The sequence below is a fragment of the Sturnus vulgaris genome, chromosome Z (assembly GCF_052056855.1).
Source record: "Sturnus vulgaris isolate bStuVul1 chromosome Z, bStuVul1.hap1, whole genome shotgun sequence".
Lineage (NCBI taxonomy): Eukaryota > Metazoa > Chordata > Aves > Passeriformes > Sturnidae > Sturnus > Sturnus vulgaris.
Window position 1 is genome coordinate 69,472,202 of NC_142283.1, and position 19,260 is coordinate 69,491,461.

The window sequence follows — 19,260 nt, forward strand, 5'->3', positions numbered from 1 at the left end:
TAGCTGGATGTTTGCACTGAAGTAAGAGTGTGCCGTTTCTTTTAAAGCAGTGAGATCTTCAGCTCAGTTACTCCTCAAGATAGCTAATTTGTACGAAGTTCTGCAGGAAAAAAAAGTATTAAAGTTGCAGTAAATTGCATAGACTCCCACTTGGGCTTCTACAGAATGGCTTCCTATTTTGCAGCATGATTTGTAGACATTGAAGAAATGCCTATTTTGTGTGACAAAGTCTCGTATGATTTCAGGTATGTTCATCATGGAGGATGACCGTTTTGGTAGTACTTCCACCAGTACTTTCTTCCTAGATATTACTGAAGATGCAGAACAAATATTTTATGACAGACCTGGACCTTCAAAGGACAAAGACCGTAGTCCCTTTCCTTTTTTTTCTTCTAGTAGACTGGTGAAAAATCGCATTCTAAACTCTCTTACTCTGCCTAATAAAAAACACAGAAGTAGCAGTGATCCAAAAGGAGGAAAGCTGACATCATCTGACAGTAAATCAGGCCTGAGGCGAAATCGTACAGTTACAGAACCTAGTGGTAGCATAGACTTTCCTGCTGGGGAAGAATTGAACCCTGTTTTCAGAGTTCCAAAAATTCAGACTTTACGATTAGAAACTTCTTTTGTTGGAAGTAAGCATGTGGAAGATACTGATTGTGCTCAGAGTATTGGAGAAAATGATCTGAAGCTGCCAAAAGGTCTCGGAAATGAAATTCATCGGGAAAACACAAGCAAAGAAAGGCTAATAGGAGATGGTACTACACAAACGCATTTCAAGAGTCGTAGCTTAAGTTTTAATACAGATACCACAACAAGTGGCATAAGTTCCATGAGCTCAAGTCCTTCAAGGGAGACTGTAGGTGTGGACACTGCAAATGTAGATACTGACTGCGGAAGTTTGAGTACTGTTGTAAGCACAAAAACAGTTAAACCAAGTCACTGCTCAACACCACAGTCTAACCACCTGCCTCTCTCAAAATCCAACTCTGTGTCCCTGGTTCCACCAGGGTCTTCTCATACCCTTCCAAGAAGAGCCCAGTCTCTTAAAGCTCCTTCTCTTGCTACGATAAAAAGTCTTGCTGACTATAACTTCAGCTACACAAGTTCTCGAGATGCGTTTGGCTATGCTACACTAAAGCGCCTGCAGCAGCAGAGGATGCATCCCTCACTGTCTCACTCAGAAGCCCTGGCATCTCCAGCAAAGGATGTACTGTTTACTGACACTATCACCATGAAGTCTGGCAGCCTGGATTCTCGGCTAACCCCAAGCCGGTAAGAAATTATTATGTGCTCATTTCTTACTTCAGTCCTGTAAGAACAACGTGTCTTCCTAATATTTTTTTGGATCTGCACCTAAAAGGGACAGTTGTTGCAAGGTGATTCATAACTTCACTGAAAGAAGTACTGGTATTTAAGTGAATAACAGAAGGATCATTCTCAGCTTTGAAAGTGCTGTCAGAGAAGCCCAGCTTTCATAGCTGCCATTATTAAAGTTGCAAACACACCGAATTGCTCATGAAGTCAGAGTTGTATTTCAGAAGAGAATTTTCTCGATGTCACTTGGGGAGGTTTTAGGACAGGGCCTCCTGCCAATATGCTATATTTGTGTTCACTGTGACACTGAGGGTTATCACTGATAGGAATGTCAGTTTGGCTTCTTAGCTACAGCAGATCAAAGATTTTACTCATAGCATTTATTTTTAGATGGCAGTGTCACCTTTTCATTTTTGAGCAATATTAGATGTTCTGAAGACTAATTAGATAGTTACATAAGATGTCTAGCTCTTGACATTGACACTGTTCCCAGCGGCAACAGTCACTGCTTAATAACCTTCCCTTAAAAGCTCTTGTATTAAATTTTTTCTTAACATCATCCTTTAGCTAGTGCATTGGATTTTCACATTACTGTTGAAATGGAAAAGGCACTTTTTATCTCTGTTCTTACGTTATCATCTCTCGAATGAGAGAATGTGGAGACACTACCAGTACATGAGTCATCTGCTTAGTGCAGAAAAAGCAAATGCTTGGTCCTTGAGCTGCCCTCCTCATACCCAGTTGCATGTATATGTCCTGATTAAAATAAACATCCGTTTGTTGATATTTTCACATCATTCTGGAAAGATGCTATGAAAGATGCCTTTGTTCTAATAAGTTAGAGCTAGACTGAGTATGTTGGTTAGATTAAGGATGATACAGTAGTTACCCTGTGCTATCCTGGAAACTGGAAGTGCCATTCTTTGCTATGTCACTGGCATCCTGTGCTAGTGGAGGAACGAGTGGGTGTCATTTCAGTGGTAGTACAGGTTCTGTAATGGCTGTAAGTAATGTTTTACCATTCCTTGCAGTCATGCCCTTGATGTGCAGAGCAGCCTTGCTGCAGTGGACTTTGATCCTGCACGCAGTGTCATACTGACTATTCCTGGTGCTTAACTGTTCATGTTCTCTTGTGTCAGTGGATAGAGTCAAGGATTTGAGCTGACCTGCTTAACTGAAATGTCTGGAGTGCTTGTATCTCTGAGAAGGTTAAATAATTGCAGACATGCATATTCAAAGAGAGATTCAGATTGTGTTAGTTGTTAATATAATTGATTGGAACGACTGCAGTGAAACCAGTACATGTGTTTTTCTTGCTGATTATGCTGTGTCCCCACTGAAAAATTATGGTCCTTATAATTTCAGATTGTATTTACTAATAATAAATTCAGAGTACATTTACTGGTCCAGCTAAAGCTGTCCTTAGCAGCTTTTTAAAAATAAACTAGAAAGAAAAATTCTGTCCTTTTTAACCGCCAAATCAATTTTTCAGTCTTCAGAAAACTTTTATTTACAGTTTATTGACAGATTCACGTGCTAGTAGCCATTAACAATCATAGATTTACTTCTACGATGTTTTCAGTTCTTTTTATTCAGAAGGTTAAAAAGCCTTTTTCTTTGCATAAATTTTGTGAGGATCAACTTCCCACCTTTGTTTTTAAAGACCAACCAGAAATACCAACATGCATGTCTTGGATCCTGATGGTGGCTCTCACCCTATCACCTGCAGACACACTTCCATGAAAAACTTGGTAGTGTTTATCACTGCTAATGCTGTATCTGTTAGCTTTTCTAGGAAAAGCAGGGACAAACATTTAGAATTAATACTTCTATTTTTAATTTACGTTGAGAGTTATTGTAGAATGTTTTGTTATTAAGTAGTTAACGCAGTTGGTAACTTTCTGAGTTTTATGATTACACAATTATTTAGGTTAGAAAAGACCCCTAAGATTGACTCCAGCTATTAACACAACATGCCCAAGCCCTCCACAAAACAAAGAACCTGCAAACTAGGTCCTTAAGTGCCACATCTACATGTCTTTTAAATATCTTCAGGGATGGTGACTCAACTGCTTCCCTGGGCAGACTGTTCCAGTGTTTGACAACCCTTTCAGTGAAGAAGTTTTTCTTAATATCCAATCTAAATCTCCTCTGGCACAAATTGAGGTCTTTTCCCTCTTTTTTTGAAGTATGGCTTGACTTCTGTTGTGAGTCCATTGCTACTGTCACTAGCATTGGTCAGAATTACCAGTAAGAAATCTGTTGATATCCTCTGTTGTATTTTGTGCATTTCCATTGCATAATAATTTCTTGAACCTTCCATGGTCAAACTTTGATAATTTAATTTTATCTCAATATAAATCCCATCTGTAGGGATAAGAGGACACCTTATTGCTCATCTAAAATAAAAAATTGATTGAAAACTTCTTCCAAGGCAAAAAGTCAAAAAATAATAAAACGTTCACTTTACCCTCCAGAGTGTGTCATAATTCGCAGTAAATATTCACTGTTCCTGATGTGTGTTTTTGTGTCAGCAGTCCTTCTTACTTTTAATGTGCCAGAATGAGAACCTGCAGTTGTGATTTATTTGTTTTAATGTTACAGGTTCATGAAAGCTTTAAGTTATGCTTCGTTAGATAAAGAAGATTTATTAAGTCCTATTAACCAAAACACACTTCAGCGTTCCTCCTCTGTTCGCTCCATGGTTTCTAATGCTACCTATGGTAGCTCTGATGATTACATTGGCCTTGCTCTTCCAGTGGATATCAACGAAATATTTCAGGTATGCATGTTAACTGATTTGGTTCATTTGCATTTTTTTACTAAAAGGCAGTTGACTGTTTCCTTTTCATCAGAATAGATTACATTTAGAGAAATGAGGAAAAATGGGTGTGGTACTTTAAAGAAATGCAGTTTGGAGAACTAGTTTCTTTTCTAACTGTTCTTCTAACCTTTGTACTCAAGATCACTGGGCTAATTTGTGGTTTAAAATCAAGTTATAGCAAAGACTGTTAGAGGAGTGTTAAACAGTGGTGACAAATTTGCTGTCGTAAGATTTTTAGTTGACATCTGGCTTTTGTACTAAAATTAGCATATTCGTTAATTCATTAATTCTGCTTTAGCCAACCAAAAATTGGCATGTTCATCAGTCACCTGTAAAGTATATGTGTAATCACACAGTTAATTCCCTGTTACGATGGTCTGTATTAAATAATAGATTATTTTTATAAATATCATTATAGTATTGTATTAAATTGTCTTAATTTTGAAGATAAATAAGTTAGAACAGATTATTTTTAGTGTCTCAGCAAATTCCTTCCTCTTTCTACTTGATAGAAACATACGCGTTTAACAAACTAATGCATCATGGGGTTTAATATTCTGTTACTTTGTTATCAAAATCAGGACATGGTCTATGTCAAAGGTAAAAGTGGGCTTCCTTATTTTTATTTTACTTAGTCTTTGCCTTTCAAATCTAAATAAATTTCTTTACAGTCTCAAAAAAGTGCTAAACAGAAAGCAAAATCATGTTATATCATGTATCTGCTTCTGTTTTTCCTTTGTGAAATGACTACTTTCTCTTTCACAGTCTTTGTGGCATATTTGCTACCTAATCTCGTCTCTCTCAGATCGTTTTGTAGTTGAGACATGCCTCAGCTCTATGTCCTGCAGGCCGCATTTTAGATGTCCTGGTTGTTTTTGTACTACATTTCCAGTGCCTCCAGTGGTGTAGTGTGATTCATGGACAGATCATGAATGGCCACTGTAGGTCTCTGGTGTCTTTATAGCCTGTCACCACCATTTTAATATTTGCTAACTCTTACATGAGCCTTTGTTAATAAACGTTCATTCACAAATGCGGAAATGTTTTTCTCATTTGGCTTTTCTTTAGTACTCAGGAGCTGATTCTTAATTTCTTCCTCTTATGATATATTTTTCCTGAAGTAAAAGACAGACAACATTTAATTGCCTTATAAAATCGGGTTTTTTTTCCTTGTATTTGATTATGACCTCTGTTAATTTTAATTTTCACTTGGGTATTCCAGGTAAAAGAAACTCCCTATTTCCAGAAGAAAACTACACCTCCATTTGACGAGCATGGATCTAGAGTCTTTACTTCTGATGCAGGAGGTACTGGTCTTACTCCTCTCCTGTAGCTTTCTGTTGTTTATTTGTATATTGGATGGGTGTTGATTTATTTGTTAATTTTTCTTTTAGAAAACATTATTTTAGCTGTTAAACTTTGAGGACTGTGTTCTGGAATCAGGACAGTAGGCGATTAACGCCCTGCTTTATTTAGTTTGAGCTAATGTGTTGCTTCAAAGTTTGGTCCTGCTCTAAAAAAAATTAAGGAGGAAGGCTTGCATATCTCTGATAACGTGAGCTAATGCTGCTCAAAGTCTGGTGGTGACACTGTATTACAGGAAGTAATTTAAGCTTAGAAAAATATGAATCCCACATACTGAACTATTTCCCTTTGATTACACATTCATTTATAGGAACTTATTACTGTGTTAGATGTGTATTTGAGAAAGTAAATCGTCTTTCTGTGATGTGCCCATGACAGTTTATCAGTGAAGATGATGGGACAAGAGAATTGCAAGTGCTCTAATGCCTGGCTTGCTCTGGAATGTACCTCCTATTTACTCCGGAGAAGTCAGAAATATGTAGGGTCTTAGTATGTGTCTTTTCAGCTGAAGAAAAGGAGGCTTGGCACTGGTTTTTTTTAATCGTTTATTAGGGCAGCTGTTGTCCTGTGTTTGCTTTGGGTTTTTTTTCCCTTTCGTATTAATATTATGCACAAAGTTCATTTTGCTGGAGGCGTGTTTCTGTAGTTTGCTAAGTTTCAGTGTAAAGTAACTCTTGTTCAAAACTGTATTTGTTTGTTTTTTCCACCCAGGGAAGAGCATGTCACTAAAGTGTCTTCTGCTTGTTTCTGCATTGCTGAGTCTAGTTTCTTCCTGTCACGGTCACTAAGTTACAGTTTTTTAAATTGTGTTTATTTTTGCATTCATGCATGTGTAATTTCAACATCTGGTATATCGTTGTGTTAATCTCATTTGACACTATGAAAATTGGTAATGTATTGGTGTTATGTGGGTATTAGTAATGTTGATACCATGTCAGGATTTACTACTTACCTTCTTACTCTGTGTGCTTAGAGGTTGAATTCTGTCCTTTGCAATGTTTTGTTATGTATAGTAAGTTGGGACTAAAACTTTGTCTCTTTCTCAAATACTAGCAACCTTGGGAGTTTAACCACTCAAAAAAAACCAACTGTATAGGTCTTCACATGCACTCCATCCCCAGCCTTAAAAGGCTTGAAAGTGGAAATTAATTGAGAGAGTTAGTGTTGGTTGCTTGGTTTTGTGGAGTTTTTTTGTTAACTGAATCTTATTTACAGGTCTTCCATCAGGTGCCAGTGATGTTGTCAAAAGCCCTTTCCAGATGCTGCGCCAGCAGATCAGTCTCACAGAAATAATGAATACCAGCCGTTCAGATGCCTGTCAGTTCTTAGAAGGTACAGAGGACACAGGGCTCCAGGAGCACACGGATGAGAACTGTCTCTACTGTGTCTGCGTTCAGATTCTGGGTTATCAGCCTAACACCAAAGTGAGCTCTTCCTATAATCGTACAGGTTAGTGTTGCCTGTGGAGAAGTGTAATAAAACTGATAATACTGACTTTTGTTCATCTTTAAATAATCTGCAAAGGTTTTTGTTTAATTGACTATTGACCTTAAAATTATTTCTCTAGTAAGATCATTGTGTCACCAGTGGTATTGCTATGGTCATTTCCAGCTTTCCATTTTTAGCGTTAGAAGTAGGTGCCTGCATGTTCCTTTAAATAGTCCTTAAAGTATGTCAAAATAAAAGATTTTAAACCTTATTTAGTTCTTAAAATGCGTGTTCTGAAAACTGACACTGACTGTTCAGCTAATGAAAAGTCTGACGTCAAATCAAGTCTGTGCCGTAAAATACAGCAAAGGAAATGCGTGGAGTCTGTTGAAGCTGAGCTGTAATTTCTGGGATTTAGTCATCTTCTCTCATATTTTGAGATTCAGACGAGATTCGGAATTATTTTTTCTACCTTTCTCCGCAGAGCTTGCAGTTACATACCTTTTGTCAATTCCTGTGATGGAAAGATAATCCAGTAGCAGATGCTTAGTAGGAATCCTCCCTGTTTTACGACACTGTTAGACATGTATTGGTAGCAATGTTGGCAGAGGGCGATGCACAAATGTGAGGAATGGCTCAGAGAACTGAGCTGGAGGTTGAGTTCTGTAGCAAGAAGGGGTGGCAAATAAAATCCCAGCTATAGTTACAGGTGCAACACAGCATGGCTCTTGCCAGAGCCCTTCCTGCAAATACCTGTGATAGCTGTGTGAACATAAAAAAGCCTGCACATGCAAGAGCATCTCTATTGTGTTACATAAAATGGAGCAGGGATAAATCAGTAACAGTACTTTGTGTAGTAGCTTCTTAGGCTTCCATCATGTCTGGAAAAGACTCATGTATTTTAAGACTTAAAAAAAAAAAAAAACCAAACAATTTTGGAAGAGTTTTAGTATGTTTTGTCCAGAATCCACCATCTAGTTGTAAGCTGATTTATGCATAGTATGTAGTGCATCAGTATCTTGTATGTTTGTCATTGTTGAAACATAATGAAAGTATGTGAATTGAGGAAAAGTGTGAATAACAAAGGTACAACATCTTCTTAATGTCAGATTTTTCAGACATTCCATATACTGACTGGTGTGGGCAGACCATTCACAATCACTTAGATGTGCATTCCTCCAAATTTTCTGGAATTTCAGGCTGTAGTGATGCAGTATCCCATGGTTCAGCCAGCAGTACCAAGAGTACAGAGCTTGTATTAGGTAAGTTTCAAAGCCTTACAATTGAGACTATCTATACTAATAAAGTATATTTTAGGCTTTGTGAAAAAGTTGTATTTCACTTATGTACACTGCAACTCTAATGCTCTATATTAGACAAAACAGCAACCAATCTGAATAAAAACATTATCCCTTTCCAGGTGAGAGAATATAGTTCTAAACTCTTTCCCCTCTGCTATACAGCATTTCTGCAGATTATTCAATACCTGACATTACAAGCAAATAAATTTCCTTTTTTTCCCACAGATGTTAATTTTAAAAGCTAATTTTAAACTTTTTTTTTAGAAAGTGCAAGAATTACTGTAAAGAGAGATTTTTTTATATACCTTTGTATTATATTTTAAATTATGATGTTTTTTACAAAGTAGCTGATTTTCAAATTCTCCACTATTTGATAAAAGCTCATCCAGTTTGCAACATGAATTAGGGTAACAATACCACTGCAACTTTATCTTGCCGGTTTTTCTTTTAAATGATAGAAATATTTTTGAAAAGGTAAACCGTTCAAATTCCTGAAAATAGTGGTGTTCTAACTTCACTAGAAATATTTTTGGTAGCTCAGAATATATACGTAAATATGCGTGTTCATGTGTGTATGGAATGCATGAACAGACGTACAGTGTAAGATTAGCTCAAAGACAATTCTGTTTAAATCCACACACTGTTTTGTTTATTTTTCCAGGAGTAAAGTCAATCCCAGATGACACACCAGTGTGCCGGATACTTCTGCGGAAAGAGGTCTTACGTTTAGTTATCAATTTGAGCAGTTCAGTAGGAACTAAGGGCCATGAAACTGGACTGCTGACGTAAGTTCAGTACATTACAGATGCTTGAGCAGCAGTTAGTCGTTGTGTTAAGTATTGTGTTAAGGTCTCACGGACAGTGAATAATCTTACTTCTCAAAAGTCAGGCAGATATGATTGAATGTAATGTAGAAGCTAAGCTAATAATTTTAACTATTTTGCTCTGTGTTTAGTATTCTACTCTTAACCAGGCTTTTTAAAATCAGTAATTCAACTGTAGTGATTACGTACCTAGTGTAGCATGTATCTTTACAAAAGAAACTAATTCTTTTTTTTTTTGCTGAATAATAGATGAGTACAATAAAAAACTGAAAGTGACTTCTTGAAGAGCCCAGCTCTACTTTAAGCAACTCCTGAAAATAATTTATTTACAAAAAATATTCAAATACAGGAATATAAATCCAGGGACTAAATCTTATAACCTGTGGGTTCCTGGGCTAGTGATATTGGAAACCAACAACTGCTAAAAGAAAATGGAGAAATGTGTGTTTTAGTTTCAAAAATGCTTACAGGTTTAAAAGATTCGTTTAATCTTTTTCCATATTTTTATGACTGATGTACATGTGGATGACAATTATTTGATACACTGTTCTCTTTCTAAGTCTGTTACTTTAAGCCTAGGCAATCTCAGTGACTGTAGAACTTACAAGTTATATATTCTGTTTCATCTCATTAGTGTAGACTTCTTCCAGTTTTGTGCAAAGTAATGCTGTCTGTTGTGATTTTCTTGCTTTGTCAGTTCTAGGATTTATAATGCCTATTACTGAAGAATTAATTATGACAATCTTATTGAAAAGTTTGGGGTTTTTTTAATACAATGGAAATCTGTTCAAGGCTTAAAAAAATTCGTTTATTCTCTTGTTCAGAATTAAGGAGAAGTACCCCCAAGCATTTGATGACATATGCCTTTACTCTGAGGTGTCCTACTTGCTAGCACATTGTACATTTCGACTCCCATCCCGAAGGTTCATTCAGGAGCTGTTTCAAGATGTTCAGTTCTTGCAGGTAAGTGGAGGGTGCACACGCAGTGAATGTACCTAAATGGCTGTCTGGGTGCAGGTTCCATGTCCTGCATAATCAGATAGGTACATCCTCAAAGAAACCATTTTGTGATGTCTCCTGAGTAAAATCTCTAGCAATATTAATACTCCATCCTTTCCTTTTAGATGCATGAGGAAGCAGAAGCGATTTTGGCAACCCCGACGAAACAGCCTGTAATCGATGCATCAGCTGAGTCCTGACCTCTGCTCAGGCCGTGCTCTGCATATGGACTTTGAAATGCTCAGACAACCTCCCACTGACTGGATAAAAAGTTTGGAACATCATCTTCGAAACCTTCCAGAAGCTACTGGTACCTGAAGACTGAACTGAAAACATTTTCTTCCTCAACCAATTACTGGCACAGTCATTTGAGCCCTTTGGGGATTTATTAGACATTACCATAGTTTTAATAATAGTAATTACCAGTATATGCAAGAGCCAAGCACTGAACACCTCCACAAGTTTTCATTTCATTTTTTACCATAAATTACAATGAAATAGGACAACTTGCAGAGACATTTTTAATTGACTTCCGATTCTGTTCCAGAGAAGCAGAATGATGCCTTGCTTTTTAAACCTGGATACCAGGAATCAGAGAGATGGGGGTGCATTCCACTGCCAGCAATGGGGAGCCTTGCTGTAGTTGTGGGCACCAGGGGATTAATGTTAGCCCTTCTCTGTTGATTTTTGTACTGTTTATAACACTACTTTGGGGATTTGTAACTTCAGACAGAAAGAAATGAATCTGAGGTTTCATTAAGTTATTTTAATATTGCTATAGTTGTAAGACATTTTATTAGCAGTCTCTTCTATTTCATTGCATACATGTATCTTATCTGAACCAGTTAAGGATTTTCACTACAATTTGATTTTCAAAACAAGTCATTTAAAACTTAAAATGCTGTAATAGATTGTTTTCCCTGAATACTATGCATGTGTTTGCAGTTTCTACACTCATGGTCATATAGTACAGATGTGGGTCTTACTCAACTGCAATTCTTTAAAAAGCATGATTTGTATCAGATAAGCAAATATTGTATAAACTGAACTTGAAGACATTTAATCATTGCAGGTTTTGTGAGGAGAATTATGTATGAGTGTTTTCCAAGTTCCACAGAAAAAGCTTTTTATAAAAACAAAGGTTTATTTGAATTTTCAATGGATTAGTGATCAAGCATCAGATAGTACTAATAATTGTAGTGAAAAGCCTTAAAGTAACAAATTTTGGAGCAGCCGTACTTATAATTTTGTACTGGTATTTAAGACTTGTTGCAAAAGTTAAATGATACAGTGACTGGTAATGATTGAAGTAGTTGCCTCTATCCTGTTACTAGTGCCGTTTCTAAACTAGTAAGTGCAAGCTAAAAAAAAAAATAGGAATCCCTGTCACTTTTATCATGGATCTAAAGATTCAGAAGCCTTTATATAAAGGTAGTATAAATATATGCAAATGTGTATATACAGTAGCATGGCCACCTTTGTTAGAATGCCTGTAATAGAAGGGATTACCCTTTGATTTTGATATAGGTGAATAATTCAGCTGGACTGTACTAAGTAGAACGTATTTTTATCCATTCACTCCTACCATTTTTTATAATTGTCAGATTAATACTTAAGTGAAATTTATCCTGATGCTCATATCTCTGTTCTTACTAGCTATGCTACTGGAGATTTCAATAAGTAGTCCTGTGAACAGTAACACACAATTCCTAGTGAAACGTAGAATTTATTTGTTCTCATTGGAAATTTCATCATGCCACATAAGCACTGCTTTGCAGCTATCACTTCCCTGAATTCTAGTGTGCACTGCATACCATCAGGTTCTGGTAAAGCAGACTGTAAGTTGCTGCTCATAGTCAAATTTAGTTCCTTAGATTATCTTTTCATGAGTTCCCACTGAAAGGAGCAAAAAGAAACTGATTGAACTCTTCTATGGTCATTGACTTAAATAATACATCTGTGTGGCAAGACATGTTTGAAGTTTTTAGTAAACACACCACACCAGTAACTATTAGACTTCTGGTCGTGAGAAATAAATGCTTCTGTAAAACCAAAATGTCAATCACAGTAGACCAAATAGTGGTATAAACTCCAAAGGAAAATAATGTAGTTTTCCCACAAATGGGGATAGCATATGTTATACAGTAGTTTCAAACACTACCTCAGTTAGGCTAGAGTAGAAGAGATTTGTTTTAATAACTAAATGGAGTTACATCAAACAACTCCATGTTATTTTTCTGCAGTTAAGGCAAAATAAACAAGTTTTATCACCTGTATTTAAAAAACCCACCTCTGTTCATTGTTAAGTTTAACCCATAGCACTTAATGTAGAAAGCATCATAGGAAGGCCTCCGATTATAGGAAAGTAAGCAAATATACTTTTGAAAGAATCTCCATCCTGAAATGCTCATGTGTTCTGAATAACACGCTTGTGTGGGGATCCATGACAACAGAAACTTGACATAAAAAATTATGGCTGCAAATTCAGTTATAAAGCGTGATTTTTCTTCTGAAAGTGTATGAGTGTCAGTAGATTTCAACAAGTATGCATCAAGGATGTTAAGTCTGTATTGTACATAACATACATTTCTAGAAAATTAATTTACACACTGACATTAAGCTCACATTGATGTTTCACTTTAATTGGCATATGAAGGGGATACTGTTATTGAAGGAAATTTATATTGGCTTAGGTATAAACTGTGAATTTCTAATTTTATAGTTCTCTTTTTTTTAAATGTCCCTTTCAAAGTCCTTATTTTGGGGTTTTATTTGTATCATGATAAAACTTCGAAAGAAAGCTGTAGTAAATAATGATTGTGCTTACATTAGCCCTAATAAAAAATCTCTTCCACTTCTCCTAGGGAAGCTGACAGACCACCCACTTTTTATATTTCCAGTCTGAGTGATTGGTGATACTGCTCAATAAATGGTAACATGTGTAGCATTCACTTGAACTGTACACAAATGCAGTTCGGTTGCTGTGGCAGGGAAAACTCAAGGACTCAACTTGCTCACACACAGCCCAGAGGTGGGAGTCGCTCCAGGAGGGAGAGGCTGCTTGTGGAACCATCAGCTGCTTGATTTTCCTGGTCTGCTCTGTCAGGCAGGGGAAGGGGGAGCCCTTTCCAAAGAGCAGAGAGCTGACTGACAGGCGCCTCCATGACGGCCTGGTCCTCTCCACGGAGGGAAGGAGGACAAGGCTGGGGGCTGAGCGTCTCCTTTTGGAGAAGAACTTTTCACCTCTGAAAATCAGAAATGCAGAATGTCCCAGCTGTTGTGGACATCACTTGGAGCTGGAGATGATCAGGCTTTGAATTTCCCAACTTGTATGTGGTGCCTCTGGCATGTTGTGCTTGAAACTTGCTTGTCCTCATCTGACAGCTCTTACTCGATTGTCCTCTGACAAACATACCCCAAATGTGCTCTCTTTGCAAGGTAGTGGTGGTTTCTCCTCGAGTCCTAAACAGCTCACTAGTCTCGGGTGCAGTGGCTCAGCACACTGAGGTAAGCTGCCCTTATAAACATTTATAAGGCACCTGTGAGAATCCTGCTTGTCTTTCTGATTTCACTTTCAAACATACATAGTGGTCTGAAAAGAATTGTGGTTTGCAGCGAGACTGAAAAAACCAAAGCGCCTCTCCTATGTACCTGAAGACTAAGGTGGCTGTTCAAGAAACAGACTGTAACCAAAACCTAGTGAGGGAAGGAAGATTTGCTGCTTTGTAGTCTGTGCCTTGGACTTGTTGTTTGTTAGTTTGGGTAGCAGGAAGCTGGCAAAGCTTGTAAGCGAATGTGAGCTCAGGTGCAGCAATCACAGTGGAATTCTCACCAGGCTCTCAGGTCCTGCCCACCTCCCCACAATCCTGCTGCTCTGAGCAGCACTGGGGCCACTTGAAAACAGGTCCAGCAACTTTTTTTTGGTTTTTTTAAATCACACTTATATTACTGTGTGCTTATGAAAGGTACACGATGTGAGAGCAAAATCTTAAAACTGTCAACGACTTTTTGAGGACACGCTAGAAACCATGCTGTTATATTTCTGGAGGTCTCCATCTCCTTGAGTTTTTAACTCCCAGTGGTGGTTCCCTGGATAGTTTTGTTTTCAACAGATTTTTAGTCATTAAAGAACGTGGATTTTCTTTGGGATATTTTTATAGAGTAGATGGACAGCAATGCCACAACATGCAGAAATTGCACATTTTGCTTGAGTTGCTTTTAACAATACACTATTTTATTTGCAAAACTTAATTTATGCCAAAAATGTAATGTCATTTTGCCACTGAATAGGGTGTTTCAGCACAAGATGCTATGTCTAAAGGGGAAAAAGGCTTTACACCTCGTAAATCTAATTGAAAAATTGTTTTAATACTGGGCTGTCAGCATCCCTAAAACTGCATTACAAGTTATAATTTAAATTAATCTTTCTGATCTGAGGGAAGGGATCAAGAAAAATCTCAATACTTATTCTCACTGTCCTGTGTGGTCTTTTTTTGTTTAGTAATACGCTGCTACATATTTGGAGGTTCTAGTGTTTGTAGGTCACTGAACAGACATTGAAATCTGATTTATATTGTATACCTGTAACATAGAAAGAAAAAGTATTTATATATTTTACGTAAGAATATTGCATTGAGCTGTGTATAATTTAAACAGAGGCTTGTCCCAAAATGGTATTGCCCACCTTGATTTTTTTTGTGTTTTTCTTTTTTCTTTTGCTTTTTTTTTTTGTATACTGTGTACAGTTCATGTCAATGAGCATTAAAGGCCTCCTAAAGCGTAGTCTTCTCAAAGGGATGCGTTAATAAAATGTACTTAAACTTCTTATAGTTGTTCTGGTCTCCTATGTACCTCTCAGCATTAGAAAGGGGTTGGAATTTAATTTATATTTGTAATTACTAGTTAACTAGAACAATCAGAAGCTTCCAAAATATTTTTTTTTGGCAAAAATATATTTTACATAAATGCTTTATAAGATACAGAGACTCTTTTATAGTCCACACATCTTTTTTTTTTTTTTTTTAATTTAACATACTGAGAATGATTTTCTACAATGTGATGGTTTAAGTATTAGCATTTCAACAACAGCTGTGAAAGTTGCATTATGAACAAAAAAAAAAGGATTACAGTTTTGAATTCATTTAACCATTAATGTAAGACAGATGTTTTAATATATAAAAATTATACACACTTCTCCACATATGCCAAAATCCTTCTCTAATCTTCAGTTCTGGTGCCCAGAGTGTGCCCTTTGACTGGCACAGAAGCATTATCCTTCCTGGAACCCTCCATTTGTGTCTTTTTATGCACAGGAGGTTTCACAAAGCACCACCCATCGGAGCCAGGAATCAGGAGGGTTTATAGGGAAAGAGGAGCCAGCTTCTCGTTCCCTCACTCAGAAATCTGGAATGTGGTCAAGTGTGTCACTGCACACAGAAAATGGAATTTCATCAGAACAGAATGACCAGGAGACTGAGAGGTGGGAACTCGGTCAGGCCCAGGTGTCTGATCCCAACATCAGGAAAGCACAACTTTGTGGCTGAACCCACAAACACCTTGATCACTTCCTGGGAGGAATTGCTGCAGCCAGGCCTCAGTGACAGCAGCTTTTTCAAAGCAGGAACTTGTGCCTGGTTGCAGCTGTCCCCTTGGCACGAGGAGCTGCAGCAATGTCAAAATTTAAAATGCTTTTTTGTACAATACTCTGATTTCTTTGACAGACCTCTATCTTCCTCTGAATTCCTTAGTACATAGCTCTTGATTTAGGATACCGTTTCAACATTTTAGAATAAATACACCTTTTTTCTGAAATGCAGAGCTCAGAAGTTTTGTATTGGTTGTGACAAAGCAGCTCCCTTATGTTTACTGGCGTTTTTTCCAGCAGTAAAGCTTTTAAGCTACACAAATACATATAACGTGATGAAGCACTCTGGAGAAGCAAATGTTCCAAGCTGTAAAGATATTGTGGTATCAAGCTTTCACATGCATTGTTACTCGAAGAAGAGGTTAAGATAAAGGGAGGAAGTTTCCCTGGGATGTATCTGTCAAATAGGTTCAGCCTTGTCCTTTACCCTCCCTGTTCCCTTGTCCTTCAGCAGAAGGTGACCCACTGTGTTTCCTTACTCGGCTGGCTGGAGGCTGAAAGGAAGGACCATGTGCAAACTCTGCTTCTCAAGTCTGTGAGCCACCTGCACCTGTGCACAGCACACAGACGGACATGACATGGTGTGACTGAACACCTGAATCACGTCTGCCCATCTCTGTGTCTGTATCTTTGTTCCTCCCCTTTTCCTCGCTGAAGACTTCTCCCTCTGTTTGCAGTCAGTGCTTGTCTCGGCCCACAGGCTGTGCAAGGCCTTACTGGTTTTCCTGTTGCAACACAGCTTGTGACATTACAACAGTATCTGTAAGCAACAGAATACAACTAGATGTGGTTTAGTATCAGAACTCACTTTGTCTGCAGCTGCTTGATTTCTAGGAGTGTGATTAGCTAGTGAAACACAGGGAAGGCAAGTAACTGCATTTTCGCAAACTAGCTGAACATAAAATTGTCAGATACACTTTCTCTGTTTCACCTTTGAGAATCACTTATGCTGTGCTCTTAAGTTGAAACCATCTCTTTGCGACGGATTCCAAACAGCATAAGGAGGCAAAACCAAAGGATTCCTTGTGCACTGAGGCAAATTTGATGAGACTTTCAGCTACAATTACAACTGTACTGCTTCATTACAACTGTACGATTTCAAAATGAAAGGCCAAATTCACTGTTGCCTACTGTAGGGATTCTGAGAGTTACAATAAATATTTCTTTAGTTTTGTTTTTTTAACACATACAAAACTAGTGTTGAGAGATCTAGATGTATGCAGCCTGAATATGATCTTCACAAATGGGATTCATATACCTGTGGTTATGACCAGTCTGTCTGGTTGATTGGTTGGTTATTTGGTTGGTTAGCAGGTTGGGGCTTGCTATAGAAGTACAGGGGTCAATACCAAAAGTTCAGTTCATGTGCACAGGCAGAGAGACCAAGCCATGTGGTACCACCTCTGGAAAATTAACTCCACCTAACTCCCTACGTCTCTTCAATGTATAGTTCAGATGATTTTAAAGGGTCTTTAGGCAGAGAAGGCATAAGTGTGAGGAGGCCCAGTTAGAAGAAATGGAAACAGGGTCTTACCTATAAAAAAAACTATTTTCTATGCTCTTTAACACATCAAGTGTAGTTGGGACACAGGTAAAGTAAAAGAATGATGATCACTGCATTTGGGTGCTCTGGGCAGCACTCCTGGGGAAGTCAAAAGTTCCTTAGAATCTTCTAGGAATGAGCTGCACTGTGTGCAGGTGTGCATCATCCTTCTATGATGATTCCTTACATTGTTTGAGAGAGAAAAAATAAGCCAGCCCCAAAATGACCGGGCTGGGTAATGCTCCATGAGCAGTAGCACAGTACCCATTGGCTGGGGTGGCCAGAGTACACAGAACACTGCAAGAGAAATACACTCCTTGAGCAGCACAACCTTCCCCCTTGTTTCATTTGCTCCTCTACTTTATGAACAGTTTTAATCTCTGCAAAATAAAGGAGTTCTCTGCATCAGCCTGTGACAGATTGCTGTGATGTATTCTGCATAATACAGGCCACATACCAGCCCTTAAATGTCACCTAATGCCTGTTAGTTGTAGTGGAACTGTAACACACATAATTCCTGTGTAAATCAGTACTCAAAACAACAGCTTTGCCATATTAATGGAAGTCAGGCAGCTGGGCTTGTGAGAACTCTAATCAAAAGAAGCTGTGGTTTTAGAAATTCTCATTTATAGTGTGTAGGCAAACACTGGATGGACCCACTGGAGGACAGAACATCAAAGCCTCTCACCCAGGCAGTGTACGTCTGTTTGTGAGATGTATCTCAGACTGTTCTTTCTCTCAGCTATTTCTCTGGTAGTTGAGGCTGAATCCTCATGAAAAATATCTAAATAGCATTGTGGCTGGTACAGCATCACTGCCTGATTTGTCCTGCCTGCTTCCAGTGTCTCTGGTATATGGTAGGGATCAGATTCAGCTTCAAGTGGAGAAGAATAAGCAAAATTCTCAAAACAAGTATGAGTCTGATGTGTAGGTGTGGGTGGAAAGTCTCTCACTACATTTTCACTAGGGTAAATCCAGGAAGAACTGTGACCATCAATCTTATCTTCAGTTGATGTTGATGATAACGAGCTCCAGGTAACGGGACGCAATTTCTGAACTTCAGCATCACTGTCCGTGGCTAGCACATCAGGAAGGCAGTCATTGATCTTCATCACTTTCTCAGAATCAATCTGCAAGAGGATCATTAAGCAAAAAAATTACTCAATGAAAGAAGCCCAGAGTAGGAAAGGAGAGTGATTACTTTAAGGAATTCTAATATTCCTCAGGTTTTTTTAGTTTACACTTTTCAAATAAATGAATTTGAAGGAAAAGCTCTGTAGAGGATGTTCAATGGAAGCTATATGTTATGTGAAATTTATCAGACTATTTATTTAGAGATTTCTGTTTTAAGTGAATTCACAATGATGATATTTGAGGAAGGAACCACTTCCCTCTACTCTAAAGACTTTGCCAGGTTTTTTTATGCATTCTGGTTTTAGTTTGAGGCAGAAGCAACTGGAAGACAGCAGCAGTGGCTGTTAGGTGTACTTCACTCCTCGCTCTCGTGCTGCTATTCAGTGAACACCTCCACAGGTGTCAGGGCAAAGGCTTTGGAGCCCCCTGCACGAAGCACAGAAGCAGCAGCTCCCAGTTCAAAGGGGCCACAGAAGAAGCTGAAGGCCTTTTGCCAATCCTGTTCTCCCAGCCAGGCCTGGCAGTTCCTGGCAGAACCCCCTGCATCCTCCCAAGGCCAGCAAGTGCACAGCCCTGCAGTGTCCTCCCGAGGGAATTGGGGCAGACACAGCTCACGGGCTGCAGGGAAGTTCAGTATCCTCTGGACTATTGAGTTCAGGCAGTGCAGGGGTTTGAACAGCAACAGTGGAGGAATCACCAGCTGATCAAAAGATTTCCTTTATTCTCCAGTTGTGCATTTTCTTTTTGCAGCAACAAACTGCAATATAAGCTGGTTATTGTAGAGTCATATGAATGTCAAAAGAAGAGTTTTCCACTAAATGATAATATTAAACTGTGTTAATTTGTGTATAATGATTAAATGCAGTCAACACAAAACCTGA

The 19,260-nt window shown here is 38.2% G+C and overlaps 2 protein-coding genes across 5 annotated transcripts in view; one reads left to right on the forward strand and one right to left on the reverse strand.

Annotated features, from left to right (window-relative positions):
• RICTOR (RPTOR independent companion of MTOR complex 2) overlaps positions 1 to 14,883 on the forward strand; it is a 73,761-nt gene extending 58,878 nt beyond the window's left edge. Inside the window, exons 31-38 of the mRNA XM_014875488.2 lie at positions 246 to 1,275; positions 3,922 to 4,099; positions 5,364 to 5,448; positions 6,722 to 6,955; positions 8,044 to 8,196; positions 8,897 to 9,020; positions 9,884 to 10,022; positions 10,184 to 14,883. Of these exons, the coding sequence (XP_014730974.1) occupies positions 246 to 1,275; positions 3,922 to 4,099; positions 5,364 to 5,448; positions 6,722 to 6,955; positions 8,044 to 8,196; positions 8,897 to 9,020; positions 9,884 to 10,022; positions 10,184 to 10,258 (2,018 nt within the window). The 3' untranslated portion in view covers positions 10,259 to 14,883. The remainder of the gene's footprint in view (positions 1 to 245; positions 1,276 to 3,921; positions 4,100 to 5,363; positions 5,449 to 6,721; positions 6,956 to 8,043; positions 8,197 to 8,896; positions 9,021 to 9,883; positions 10,023 to 10,183) is intronic.
• The window catches only part of OSMR (oncostatin M receptor), a 31,330-nt gene continuing 26,265 nt past the window's right edge, over positions 14,196 to 19,260 (reverse strand). For all 4 annotated transcript variants that reach the window (XM_088156203.1, XM_014875491.2, XM_088156202.1 and 1 more), the window contains one exon: positions 14,196 to 18,375. In XM_088156203.1, coding sequence (XP_088012329.1) covers positions 17,920 to 18,375 — 456 coding nt within the window. In that variant the 3' untranslated portion in view covers positions 14,196 to 17,919. The remainder of the gene's footprint in view (positions 18,376 to 19,260) is intronic.